The sequence below is a fragment of the Pomacea canaliculata genome, linkage group LG3, assembly GCF_003073045.1.
Source record: "Pomacea canaliculata isolate SZHN2017 linkage group LG3, ASM307304v1, whole genome shotgun sequence".
NCBI classification, from domain to species: domain Eukaryota; kingdom Metazoa; phylum Mollusca; class Gastropoda; order Architaenioglossa; family Ampullariidae; genus Pomacea; species Pomacea canaliculata.
In genome coordinates this window covers 21,892,238-21,905,882 of record NC_037592.1, presented here as the reverse complement: position 1 = coordinate 21,905,882, position 13,645 = coordinate 21,892,238, and the positions used below count along the sequence as shown (strand labels likewise).

Here is a 13,645-nt window from a genome sequence, read left to right as displayed (position 1 = left end):
AGTCTATATCTGCATTGGAAGATTATTAAGAAGCAATTTTTAAAATGTAGAAATGTTGGAAATGCCGGAATATACCGTTTTTAATGAGACACGCGCATGCACGTTCTTCACACACACACACATAAGAGGTTCTCATATTAATATCTCTTTTATTTCATAAATATGCTCAAAAAGACTGCAAAGATCTTTCAATGGACGAAAAGAGAGTTTACCGGACCTCGGAGTCCAGCTAACCAGTTGACCACATCCTCAGCAGCAACAATGAATGAATCAGGGTACCCGCCACCCGCCACCCGCCACCCGGGGTAGTCGCTGCCATGATACACAAGTTGCCAGAGGGAGGACAGGAAGCAAACAACATAAACTATCACATCACACTGTGCACAGTCACAGACTTTTCTCTTTCTGTATCAGGCCATGTGACAAATACTTTTATTTCCACCCTCTCTTCTTTAACACAGAGGCTATGATTGTACTCTCTCTCTCTTGTATGACCGGGAGGTAACGGAGATGGACGGACAAACAAACCACAAGATGAGAATCGCGAGTCTAGTAGACGACATTTTTTTTTTAAAGAGTAACTATAGAGTTTATTGTTTATGCATCTTTCCTCCAACAACCCCGCTCTTTTCCTCCCTCCATCTGGTATGGACATGCACACACACGAGCATGTGAACGATCAGCGTGTACTTTAGTCTTTGCGTGTGTGTGTGGTTTTCTGTGTACACATGGAAAAGAAGTACAAGAAAGGTTGGCTGCCTGTTCAAGGGATGTAAATCAAATTCCTAGGCAGTCACGGAAAAAAGGATTATTACCCTTGAAATCCCTTTCCAACCAAATCACATGCTATGTACCTGTGTAGCCACCAAGGGTTTAAGACTGTCCATTTAATATATATATAACAAGATTTTGTAAACAAATAATGATGGTAAATTGTTCTGCCATTTACATGACACGAGCTGACACTGTGTACAGGCAGTGCCCTTCAATGGTAATGACAGTCACACCTAGCACCGTGCTAGTCCCTGCCTAGCCACGTCCACTGCTATTCCTTCACACACAGGCCGCCATTGACGTCACTAGCGCCATCTGACGGCCCTGACCTGTGCCCTGCACCGCCATCTGCAACCTTCTTCTGCTGCCTCTTGGTCTTCACCTTGCGACAGAGGAGACCGACGACGACAGCCAGCAACACGAGGAGAACAGCAGCGATGACAATGGGGATCACGATGTTACTTCTTCCATCTTCTTTGTCATCTGCTTTGTCTTCTTCCTCTTCTTCGTCTTCCACCAGCGCTAGACCACAGTTCATAGTTCATAGTTCATAGCATTGTCAATGGCGACAAAGAAATTGCAGGGATGTGGGCAGTGCTATCAGCAGCCGGGTGTCAACATCTACTGTCTACAATCTCTGTCTACCATCGTTATGACAGCTTTACTCTCATAACAATAAAATCGTTAACAAGAAATTATTTAATTATCATTCGTTTCCTTTTCAAAGGATCTGGGAAGGTAACAGAGGCTTACTGCAAGCAGCAGGATATGAAGGATTAGAAAAGTACTTACGACACAAAGCTGCAACAGAGAAAAGACACTGATGACTATTCACCATGCAGGACAGAAATTAATAATTAACTAAATAATAATAATAATAATAATCATCATCATCATCATTGATCTCGTGGACGTGTTTTTAAATTTATTAAAATTTTTGTTTCTAGTCTGAACAGGAAAGAATTTCTTGGTTCTTTCGGTAATATTTGACAAGTTTACAATTTACCCAAATAGATTACAACGGCTACTTTCTTCCAGTTATAAAAAGTACCTGCGTTATCATTTTCACATTCATTTATTTGGGTTGAGTCTTTTCCCCTAAAATTGGTAAACAGTTATACTCGAGCCATTTAATCCGTTATACTTTGAAACTGTTAACATTTTTAATGGTATCTTTTAAGAGCTGGGTTTTTGTTCTTATACTGACTATTATTTCGGTTTTATGCGCCCTCTTTTCTAAGGTTAATTAAATGCCAAACACGGCCTACACAGATGAGTGAAATGAAGGTGTAAGACTGTAAGTGTTCCTCGTGATACTCACCATCTGGAGACAAAATGAAGGAGGAAGATGAAGCGGTGGGAAGTTTGATTCCGTCACAGACGTCCTTCTGGTGTGTCATGTACACCTCCTGGTCTGATGTAGAAAACGCCTGTCAACAGGTAGAGAAGAAGAATAGTCAACAATGTCTAAAGGCATTTGTAAACACACATTGAGGCAGAGTCTGTGGGGTAGTCTGGCAAAAGACAGGACGAACAATTCTACAGGAGACAGAACACACATTACTAAAGGAAACAAGACATTCAATACTTTATAAGACAAGACAATGTTACAGAAAATAGGACACGGGTGTGACAGAAAATACAATGCTACAAGACAGGACACAGTGTTACAGGACATCAGATAAACATGCTACAAGAGACAGGACAATCAGTGGACATACAGAGCAGTGTTCAGGCCCCCAGTCCAAGATACCCTCACTGTAACATACTCACAGAGCAGGTAAACGAAAAGCCACCCCGGGTGGAATCATACGTCATCAAGTATGAGGCATCGTTCTCGGAGACAAAGTAAACACAGTCCATCGTGGTGGGATCTGTGTTCACAGAATACGAACACCGAAGACTTCAGTCACCATGTGTATGTGTGTCTATGTATATAGTAGTAAAACACAAAACTTATATTATTTGTATGTCTACCTTCAGTACCGTTAGTATTCCATTATCATCGTAACTAACGACAACTACAAGAACATACAGAGGGCGATGATAGATGTGTCTATCCGTGACTTACTCTGAAGTGAGGTCCCTGGCAGACAGGACGGATCATCCACAATAATTCTTTCCCTCATGCGAGTGGAACACACATCATACCGGGTAGAACATGTACCCCCAGTCAGTGTGAATGTTCCCATCAGTTCTGTAGGACAGGAAGTGGAGGCTGCTACGTCTGTCGGAAGACAACAGATAACAAAGCGGGTTTCTTATGGAGATGAAGACGAGACACGAGAAGTCCACAAGAAGGCGAAGAAAGATTTGTGCTCATCACAGCTACGAATCCCAGACTTCTAAATGATTATGTTCCTGTCACTGAAATACAGCTTGAACAAAAATGTCAGTATTTAAATCTGAGAGAGAGAAGGGGGAGGGAGTGAGTTGAGAGGATGTAATTAGTTCACAGATACTCTACCTGTTTTAAGCAAAATTTCAATTCTGCTTGCAGGTGGTGGATCACCGAGATCACAAACAGAAGTCGCTGTTGGTGGAGTGGTACTTGCGACAATGTAGTCACCAAAGTAGCCATGGCTCGCTTAGAAACACAGAGAGAAAAGAACCAAACCTTAGAATGGAGCGATGGCACGACAAGTGAGCCTCTCACCCTCTTGTCGTCCTGCTGTGGATCACTTTTTATTAATACAGATTGTGCTCGAAGCTGTTCTGAATTACTAACTTTTCTTACTGACAAAATACTGTCTTATATCTCTCCTACTCTCTCACTTTCTCTCCCTGAAATCACACACCTACACTTACACAAACACACACACACACGCATACACGTCTGCCTCACCTTTAGGAGCCTGATAATAAATCCACTTGTTGTTGGAGATTTTCTCGAGGCTCCAGCAGACATAACCATGGTTAAATACTTGTCCACTGCTGGTGGGGGTCACGTACTGAGGCGAACTTAAGAATCACACAAACATATTCTTACACAGTTTGTACTCACATCAGACTCAACAATTTGCAAAACACGTTCAGAATGGAATAATTGAGTAGTAGTCCCTCTATTATTATTGAGACTGCTGATGTATTTTCTAACTCTATACATTCTCTAAAACCAAACTGAATAATTTGAGGCACAATAATCACAATCATCAACAGAATAAAAGTAGAAAACATAATATTTTACTTCGGAAGCAACATTCAGCAGATGAAGAAGGTCTCTAAGGACTAAATAACACTCGTGCACTTTCAAAGATTAAAAAACAATCCCGAGATTGAGCAGCTTGCGGTCAGTATAAACATCTCACAATCGTCAACAATAATTGTTGTCAAGTCCTTCGGTTTACTATTTCTCACTCTTGTCTATCAACTTCCACATTTCTAGCACATGAGGCATTGTCAATGTGTGGACAGGCATGCTAAACTTCTTTTCTACCTTGACTTCAGCAACAAATCAGTCAAGTAAGAAAAACTAGTGCATTTTTTATGTAATTATTTCATGAGCAGAGACGAAGGTTACTCATCTTATAAAAACTTTCTAAAGGTAACGGCGGATTTATTTTCACAGAGCACTCATGCCCTCAGCCACCCCGTGTACCAGACCCAACAGAAACAACTAATTATGAAGTCTATGCCTCAGCTGTAAAGAAATGATTTACCTCAGCAGATATTTATTGTTGTTTATATGCTGCAGGCAATGGAAAACATATGGACTAAACGAGCTGCCACATGAGTTGATGCCGTGGCAGCCAGCACTGACGGGGTTGAAGCCGCTGACGTGGGTGTCGTTAAAGACCAGCAGCCCGTACTTGTTGCTGATGAACTCTCCTCGCAGCCCGGCAGGGAAGGTGCACAGCGAACCTGCGAGAACAAATATGCAACTGAACGAGACCACAGCGATGGGATGCGGAAATGACGTCATGATGACAGCACGGCATCTTGAGCTCTCTAAACCTCGTAATGAGTGGTACAAGGGTAAACAACGCTGCTGCACGAGCTACAACATGTGTGAAAGATGGCTGTCAAATGTTTTATATTTTGTTTGCAATGTCTTCCTCTCCAAACCATTGTTTTTAAACAGACAGGAAGCAAAGGTTGAACTCCCTGTGAACCTTTGTGAGTGGACTCGGTGTTTTGGCTTTGGTTGAATTTTGTTATTGTTTTAAGTGGCATGTTCCCGATGTACCCGAAAGGTCAAAGGATTAACAATTTTTTAAATCTTGTCACTCTTTAAAAAAACGTAGAAATTCCTTTCATGTTATGTTGATTGACTTTTTTCTCGCCGGAGGGCAAACGACTTACCAACACGACTTGTGAAGGTGGCGAGAACAAGGACGATAATGAACATCAATGAAGACATCCTTCTTTCCATCCATCAGCAGCAACAAGAGAAGCACGACAAAGAGAAACTGATGAAAAAGTTTACTAGTCGCTAGATGTGAGCAGGAATGTAAATATTGTGATTAATTAAGGCACTGATTTTACAGAACTTCAAAGACACTAGTAACGTACCCTTGATTTACGGGTGGTCAACAGTTTCATCTATATCAGCATAAAATAAATTCCAGAAAACTATTCAAACGATATTTATAATCGTTGTACATTCAGATATATGTATTTAAACCGGGTTGAGCGAGATTATTTTAATACCTATGTGTGACAAACATTAAAGTCATTTACCTTTGATGTTGACTTCTGATTAGCTATCATCCGGTCACATCATTGTAAAGCAAGAGGTCAGTCTGTTGAAGCTGGTGAGGAATAACTGGGGTCTGTAGCAGTCATGACCTCACCTGTGTCGGGTCCAAACATGATGGCAGTTGTTTGGTGCCTTGTGGGACTGATGACGTGTCTTCGTCAGATCCGCACCCAATGACCGTTAGTTTTCTTTTTAAAACAAACACTGTTATCTGAAACCCCGAGCAGCAAAGCGTTGGGGCAACTTGCGAGTTAATTTACTCTTTGACTTCGTGAATCCTAACATATTGACAGACGACCTGCTACACACCTGTTGGCAACAAGAAACAAAAATATACAGCCGTTTGGACACTCAGCTCTGTTGTGATAGATATACTGGCTTGAAGGTGTAAATAATGAAAATAAATTTGTATTGTATCGCCTTCCTAAGTATGTGTAATAAAAGTCTGTTTTCCTGTGACAAAGTTCATTTTCTCATGTCTCCCATATTGTTGCATCATCTTTCTGCAAATAAGCTTTTTTAAATTTCACAAACAAGAACCTCTGCAAAGGGGTATTCATGGTGGACTTATAAAGGGAAACTCACAGGATTGAAGGTTTAGTATTGTGAAATTTTTCTCGAGAAGTTTGTGTGAAGTCTATCAGGTGGCGCCAAGTACCCAGTGTCCTGGAAGAAGGAAGAAGGGAGAAAGTACCCGGATGGTGAGATGGGGAGGTTGTATATCACACGGAACGACCGCTCGGTACACACACGTAAATTCTGGTGCCGACGGGTGCAGCTCGGTGTACGACAGCCGGGTATGTGCCACCCTAAATTATACTTCACTACACAGACAACTCATTTAGGGCTACAAGACTTTATACCCTGCAGCTGTCTGTCTATTTTCCTGTCTTTTTGCCTGCCAGCCTGTCTTTTTCTTCTGTTTGTCGCCTGCCTGTCTGTCTACATATGTCTGTTTGTATCTCTGTTTGCCTCTATGTGTGTATATGTGTCTGTAGGTTTATCTGCTTGTCTGTTTCCCTGGCTCTCTCTGTGTGTGTGTATATATTTCTTTCTGCTTGTCCTCCATGTACATATGTAACTGGGAGGCTTCAGAACTACTTCATATGTTCAGATTTGTAGACTTTGTACACCCTGAGACCTGGTTTTTACAGCAGACATACATGTATACATCACCACAACAAGTGGGCAGACGGTTTTGTTCCTGGTCAGGGCTGATCGGCAGAGAAAGAGAGGGAGAAAAGGGAGTGTCTAAAGCTTTAATTAGGTTACACTCTCAAAAAATACAAAATATAGAAAATTATTCAACCAAGAAATGCGCAAACAGAGCAAGCAGACACGAACCGACATGAGTGTGTACTCAGTTTTAATTCACAAAGACAGGGGGACATATCACATTTAACTCAGTTACCCTTACTTCGTCTATTATTAAACTTATTAGTTCTAAAAAGATTTATAAATAAACAATATGAAACCAACCAATTGATGTATCAGCTCTTTATCTCTCATCAGATCCATTAGTTTACAATGGGATTAACCAGCAGAGACTATGCATACAAATAGCAGAGGAAGAAAAAAATTTTTTGGCTGGGGGCACATGGGAAAATTTCAAATATTTAACATACTGTATACTACCGTGTAATCAAGTATTTTTCTTTTCGTCTTTTTTCTATAACCCCATTGACACGCGCACACATTCATACAAACCACTTCGCACACTCGCCCAGTCACTAGCTTCGCCAGTTCAACAACAGCATCAGCAGCATCAGCAGCATCAGGACAACAACTGCCACTCAGGAAGCAAAAACTAGGGCCAGCGACCAGCCTGCATCTACAGAGATGGAGACCCGTTTCACGTCCCCTATTTCTCCCTCTTTCTCTCTGTGGCTCGTCACTGAGAACCGTGCTGATGTTCGTAACATCCAAACTTATTTTAGTTCTTTCGAGAGTCTGATGACCATGACTGGGTTGGAAGTCCTCGCGCCAGGACGTTGCTAAGAAACCGGAGATGATGTTGATGTCAACGATGTGTCAAGATGGGTTGAACAGTTTAGAAGTGTTGGCAGAGAGGCTTGGCTCGTCGGAACAATCAACTTCCACGGGTGACCGATCTTGTCGTGAATAGTAAAGTGCACAGAGCACCACTGGTGTCTGTTTGTCAGTGGGTGTACTATGTATTGTATACACCTGCTACTCTAGAGGATGTTACTGTAGTTGTACAGCTGTTGACACTGTTCAATACATTGCATATTCTGCCGAAAGCTACTTCATCACACTTGCAATGTGTTGTAGGGAACAAACATTGGACTGTCTCTAAGTTGTAGTCGACTATTCACATGTACTCATCTCTACAATGTGCAGACAGTGGGGCAGATCCTGGACGTCTTCACTTTCCTGACATTCGCTGTCCGCATAAAATTACAAAATGTAATGAATATTGACAATTCGTTTGTAAGTATACTTTACATATTAAGAAAACAATTTACAATTACAATTACTAGTTACTCATTACTAGTCTGTGCTGGGGTCTGAACTGGCTCTTGGTGTTCCTGGACCTGAGTACCGCTTGGTTGGTCTGCATGTGTCTCGCAGCCAGCTTTCCACGGTCCGAGTTTCTTTTTCTTGCAAAGAAGACAACCAATGATGACTGAAGCGATGACAACAGTCACCACAGGAAGAGCAACACCGAGGGCGATGGCGAGGCTTGTGTCTGACGCCGTCTCCACTGAGGTGTGTGGTGTTGTCTCCGGGGGCTGTTGGAGGGCTACAATGACACACAGACACACCATACTGAACACTGCAATGACACGCAGACACACTTACACAGACACACCATACTGAACACTACAATGACACACACACACACAGACACACCCTTACTGAACACATTCTCTGACAACTTTATTTTTGACACAAGGTAATAGGTTCAAAATCCGGTAGAACCCTGGGCTAATTTGAGAATTTGACCTACTAAATCCTAATTATGTGCTAATTACACTGACTGGGGAGCTAATGGCGGGTGTAGTGTGCAATCTTCGTTGCCGAGTGAGTGGTTAGTGGGCTTAACTGTGGAGTAGAAGGTCGCTGATAGTAAATAATAGCCTGGTCTACCTGTGGCTGAACTCGCCCCTAGCACCACACATCTGGAGGCAAAAGTGACTAATTAAGTCTAATTCATCACAGGAGGCAGGAAGAAAGGCGCAGGACTCCATATTCCGCGTTCCCTGACTTAGACACGAGGAACCACATATTTTGTGCCCCAAAGCCACAGACAATGGAACTTTCCAGTTTTATTGTACCTTTCATGGGCATATATAATACTGGCAACAGTGATCTGGAGAAAAAATCCAGCGCAAGTTAATTCTACATTCCCTCTTTCCACTGTCCAGCTATCTCTCTCTCATATATATATATACTAGTTCAATGGTTACTTTTGACATTGGTTGTGTCTGGCTAGTCTTGAAGGTACCAAAAAAATAGTGTACTTATTTTATATATCTATGTATCTAAAGTACTTCTATAACAAATCCCATTAACAGAAATCATATTAAACCAAGGGAAGAGAGTGTTTGGTGCTTCAATGTGTTCTCTGAGGTCAAGGAGGTTGCTGTTTTTCCAAGCAAGAGAGTGAAGACCATCTACTTACGACACAATGCTGAAACATAAACAGAAACACCAGTGTAAGTGTTGTCCCGTAGATTTTCTTACGCTAATCGTAATAATCCAATTTTTGTTTACTGTATCATCATCATTATCATCATTGCTAATCTTCTTCTTGTCCTTTTGCCCTCTTTCTCATTTCTGGATTTTTGTGTGTGTTGCGCTTGTATACCTGTATATAATATCGCTCTCTCTGTCTCTCTGTATGTATATATAAACCAGGTTATGGTCGTCCAATGAGGTGTGACACTCACTTTCAGGAGTCAAGACAAAAGAATGAGATAAGGTGTTTGAACTCTGTCACAGTCATTATCTTGCTGCGTGAGGTACAGATGGTCATCACTGGACTGAACGGCCTGTAACATGTGGACAGCTATAGTCTACCTACAGAACTAGTCTTTGAAAGTGCACAGTCATCTCTTACTTGCTTCAGGAACACTTCAAGACATCCTGGCACCTTGAAGACTCACAATTGTAACCCTAACCTCAATTACCATTTTCTACCCTTTGGAATCTTCAAGTAACGCGAGATATTCTTTAAAATAATCACTGGTACTAAGTAGAATTTCAAGGATACATATGAGATACACTGGATACTTACAAGACACACGAAGTGGAAGGACGGGTTTGTACCTCCATACGTTAACACGTAGGTAGTGTTGGCCTCCGAGACTGAATGGATGCAGGTGAGTGTCGTGCTGTCTGCAACTAAAGGTGAAGGAAGACAAAATTCAAACTTTGCTTCTTAGTAAATATCTGTCAGCTCACACCTGTGTTTGTATCTTTCAGCACAGTTTTGATATCTTTCTATATTATAACTGACGGCTGTCTTTATGTCTCGTCCGTCTTTCTTTATCATTCCTCCTTCTTTCCAGTTTTTGAATTTTTTTTTTTAAAAGGAAGATGAAAAAATTATAAAACTTCCATCCTGGAAAAAGTTACCTGAAGAGTTGTTTTGCAGGTGTAATGAGTCAACCATTTTAATTTGCTGACGTTTGTCAGAGGAGCAACCGTCAAGTCTGAAGGCGGTTGTGTTCATCACAAACGTGCCCATCAGCTGCGATGGACAGGTGGAGGCTGGTGGCTGCTGGATGTCTATCACAGACACACCAACCCTCAGAACCAGAGAGTAGGAAGACGGAAATTCTCTCTCACACAAACAAACACACACACGTGCCACACGCACTCAGAGATAAACAAGTACACAAACGTGTAGAGCACATCATCATTTTCATGTCTTCTGTTCGCTCCATCACACGTGACGCAGGTGACACCACACACATTTATCTATTGAAAACGCCTACATTTGAAGATAAAAACAAATGGTGTAAAATATCAAACACCTTCATTGTAGATTATAGTTTGTCAAACAAGATCAGTGAACACATCAGAGTATTAGTTGCGGTGCTTTGTGTTTGTATTGCACGTACAGCACAGAAAATATTTGATGAACATAAAATTATAAAAATGACTCTTAGTGTATATTATAAAGATTTCCAAAATATTTAATATATTTTGTTAAAGTTAATTTTTAATGTAAGCCACCACAAAATACGACACATGTTTGCACTGTGTACAGACAGACAGGTTCACCTGCAGACACGAGCACCCTGAGGCGCTGGGCAGGAGGAGGCACAGGGAGGTCACAGACTTCGTCTTTTGTCGGCCGTGATATATTCACATACAGGTAATCTCCAAAATAAACGTGTTTATCTGAACAACATTAACATGACAATGGTTTTTGTTAGCTGTATATAATAGAATACATCTGTAGTGCCTGCTTCTATCCACAACACAGCTCCCATAAGTACTAAACTGAACAAAACAGGGTCAAACCCATAGTTAATGAAAAATATTAGATACCTGATTGACACTGAAGTTTCTTAAATTTGTGAATGCCACGCTTGTTTTTCAGTTTATTTATTTGAGAGTCTAAAATATATAATAGTGGAACAAATGGAAAGAACTATACATGACGCTAATACAAAGGATTACAACAGTTCCCCCTAATATTGAAATATTTCAAAATTAATACCTACCCATCATATATCGGGTCAGTAATTAACATACTCTGTACCCTCAAAGACACACACACGGGTGGACTAATACATATATTCGCGCATGCGCACATACACGGACACACACACACACACACACACGGGCGGACACACATACACACAAGTAAATGCAGTCTAACACTAAAGTACACCTGACATCTCACCTCTCGGACCTTGGTAGTAGGTCCACACCGATGTGTCTACCTGTGTCAGGTACCAGCAGGTGAAAAGCAATGGAAACAGCCACGCCGCTGGAAGTGTCTGATGTCAGGTTCTGACTTCTACAACAGAGTAAAGACCAGGGACTGGGACAGTCGCCATCACTGGATCCTACCTCCTAGCGGGCATCTAAAGTGCTTCCTAAATACTAGTAGTTCAGGTGAGTGCTGCAGGATGGGATCAAGTTATTGTACACCTGGCCTCAGTCCTACAGGTAGACGGCTTATCGACTGTTATTTACAGAAATACTCAGCAAAGTATTATCACTAAAAGTTGTCACAGTTAATAGTCTGGTTTATGTAGCTGCTTACATTATCCGAATGTTACAGCCAACGTGAACTTTTGGAGCCATAGACATACAGTTGCAAAGTCACATAGGTGTATGGTTTGATTCCAAGGAGAGGATCAAAGGTACATACCATACTTAACCCTACTTGACCCTACTTTACACTCCTTTACCCTCCTTAACCATCCTGAAACTACTCAGCTGACATCAACAGATCGTGGTGAGCGTCAGGCTGACTTCTCACTCACCTGTCATCTCACCTGTTATCTCACCTGTATATATGCAGCTTTTTTTTTTTATTCCCTATTAACTTGCGCAACCTGCGAAAGGTCATTACTCTTTTCGTCACAAGAAATGGTCTCATATCGTCACTGACCTCCCATCTAGAATATTACTCCTCTCCCTTTCGCACCTGCACACGAGCTCATTAAATCCTCCACTTATACTCAAAGCTCTTGTCAATTATGTCTAATATACTTCGGGTTATTCTTGGTGTACAAAGGTTCTAACCCGAAAGAAGCTGTAAAGCAGAGAAAATAACACGGAACATCGGAACAAAGCAGCAAGGTAATCAGGGGTTGGAGTGTGAGAGAGAGAAAGAGCGAATGAGAAGGAGAGAAGCACGAGAACCTCGGACAGAGAGGAGGGTGACGTAGAGACTCTAGAGGCAGGTGGAGGGAAGACAAGTGTGTGAGTGAAAATACATGTTACCTAAGGATGTACCGGTTTCCTTCATTCTCTAAACATTCCAGGATTGTGGTGCTGACGTTGATGTTGCTGGACCGGATTGTGAATCCAAGCACGTGCGTGCCGTTGAAGACGAGGGTGCCGTTATTGTCGTTACTGATAAATCGCCCTCGAAGGTTCTCAGGAAATTCACAGACACCTATGAAGAAAACAAGTGATATGGTATTAATGTGGCTAGAAGGTTTCAGGCTTTAATATTGTTGATACTCATCAGTAGATTGTTACAGGCCATAGTAACATATGGTCAAAAGGTAATTTTACACAGCAACACAATACTGAGCCATATGTGTTACTAAGGTAGATATGAGAATTGTAGATATACAGATGGAGAAAACAATGTTTTCTCACATGTACAGGCCGGCCAGCTGAGGACAAGGCAGACGAGACAGTAGACCTTGCTCTTCATGATGTATATGACTGTCTCTGCTGGTCACCTGAATGTTTCCCTAGATATCATCTACACACAGAACCCACTGAAACTTGTGTAAACAACAAGACGACAAACAAAGAAACAAAAGTATCAAATCAATGTTCATTCTAAATTTGCTAGAGCAATACTGACAACAAATAGAGGTAATAAAATTGGAATTACCTTTCAAGAAATACTCAGCAAGTAAGTTTTAAAGCATGAAATCACAATTTTATGAACAGAACAAGTGTCAGCAACATAGAGAAGACATTACCATGGCAACAGGAGACAGGAGCGAAGATGCAGTCTGTCTGGCTCGGGGTCTGGTGTGGTGTGAGAGGACAGACAGGTGACAGCTTCACAAAGTAGAACCTCAGGGAGGACAAGAGGTCCTTTATAGGTGGGCTCACCTCTCACCGAGGGCTCACCACCACCTGAATGTTTGTTGTGGAGACAACAGGTCTTCCCAAACAATAACCGCGATAATGGTTCCTAAGGTCTGACCTGTCTTTAAATTAATAAACCATGGAGCCACCTACTGTTGACTTGCTGTTCGAGGACTCCCGCAGATACTTGTTATCAAGTTGATATTATTTTCATCTTTAGATAACAATCAGTCGCTCATGTTCACAGCTTAGCAACAGACCAGTCATCTGCAATGTGTTCATCCCACTGTAGCTATGTCACAACTGGCTCGTCGGATCACAAAAAGTGTTGTGACAAACTGTAATCAATCCACAGAAGAAATGAATATGTAAATGAGTAAAAGAATTATTCGTTTGACTGAATAATAA

The 13,645-nt window shown here is 41.5% G+C and overlaps 2 protein-coding genes and 1 long non-coding RNA gene across 3 annotated transcripts; all 3 read right to left on the bottom strand.

Annotated features, from left to right (window-relative positions):
- Window positions 1–925: 925 nt before the first annotated feature.
- Window positions 926–2,990, bottom strand: LOC112560673. Its single transcript, XM_025232684.1, has 5 exons — window positions 2,846–2,990; window positions 2,548–2,648; window positions 2,096–2,204; window positions 1,567–1,575; window positions 926–1,296 (listed from the first exon to the last, which is right to left on the bottom strand). The coding sequence occupies exons 1-5, from the start codon at window positions 2,964–2,966 to the stop codon at window positions 1,046–1,048; spliced, it is 591 nt and encodes a 196-aa protein (XP_025088469.1). The 5' UTR covers window positions 2,967–2,990; the 3' UTR covers window positions 926–1,045.
- A 4,143-nt stretch (window positions 2,991–7,133) lies between these two features.
- On the bottom strand, window positions 7,134–11,134 carry LOC112560088. Its single transcript, XR_003098473.1, has 6 exons — window positions 10,727–11,134; window positions 10,076–10,228; window positions 9,735–9,841; window positions 9,388–9,489; window positions 9,120–9,128; window positions 7,134–8,237 (listed from the first exon to the last, which is right to left on the bottom strand). It is a non-coding gene; the product is annotated as an uncharacterized LOC112560088 (long non-coding RNA).
- Window positions 11,135–11,210: 76 nt separating this feature from the next.
- LOC112560087 lies at window positions 11,211–13,399 on the bottom strand. The gene is made up of 4 exons (XM_025231659.1): window positions 13,126–13,399; window positions 12,791–12,899; window positions 12,407–12,581; window positions 11,211–11,471 (listed from the first exon to the last, which is right to left on the bottom strand). The coding sequence occupies exons 2-4, from the start codon at window positions 12,846–12,848 to the stop codon at window positions 11,351–11,353; spliced, it is 354 nt and encodes a 117-aa protein (XP_025087444.1). The 5' UTR covers window positions 12,849–12,899; window positions 13,126–13,399; the 3' UTR covers window positions 11,211–11,350.
- Window positions 13,400–13,645: the final 246 nt, after the last annotated feature.

Excerpts from the sequence above, each read along its gene's own strand:
- LOC112560673 (XM_025232684.1), bottom strand. The coding sequence starts at position 2,966 with ATGGGAACATTCACACTGACTGGGGGTACATGTTCTACCCGGTATGAT. Across the intron at positions 2,649-2,845 it reads GCCAGGGACCTCACTTCAGA|ATCCCACCACGATGGACTGT; the intron begins GTAAGTCACGGA and ends CTGTGAACACAG. Across the intron at positions 2,205-2,547 it reads GCTTTTCGTTTACCTGCTCT|GCGTTTTCTACATCAGACCA; the intron begins GTGAGTATGTTA and ends ACCTGTTGACAG.
- LOC112560087 (XM_025231659.1), bottom strand. The coding sequence starts at position 12,848 with ATGAAGAGCAAGGTCTACTGTCTCGTCTGCCTTGTCCTCAGCTGGCCG. Across the intron at positions 12,582-12,790 it reads CAGCTGGCCGGCCTGTACAT|GTGTCTGTGAATTTCCTGAG; the intron begins GTGAGAAAACAT and ends TTTTCTTCATAG. Across the intron at positions 11,472-12,406 it reads GGAAACCGGTACATCCTTAG|AAGTCAGAACCTGACATCAG; the intron begins GTAACATGTATT and ends ACTCTGTTGTAG.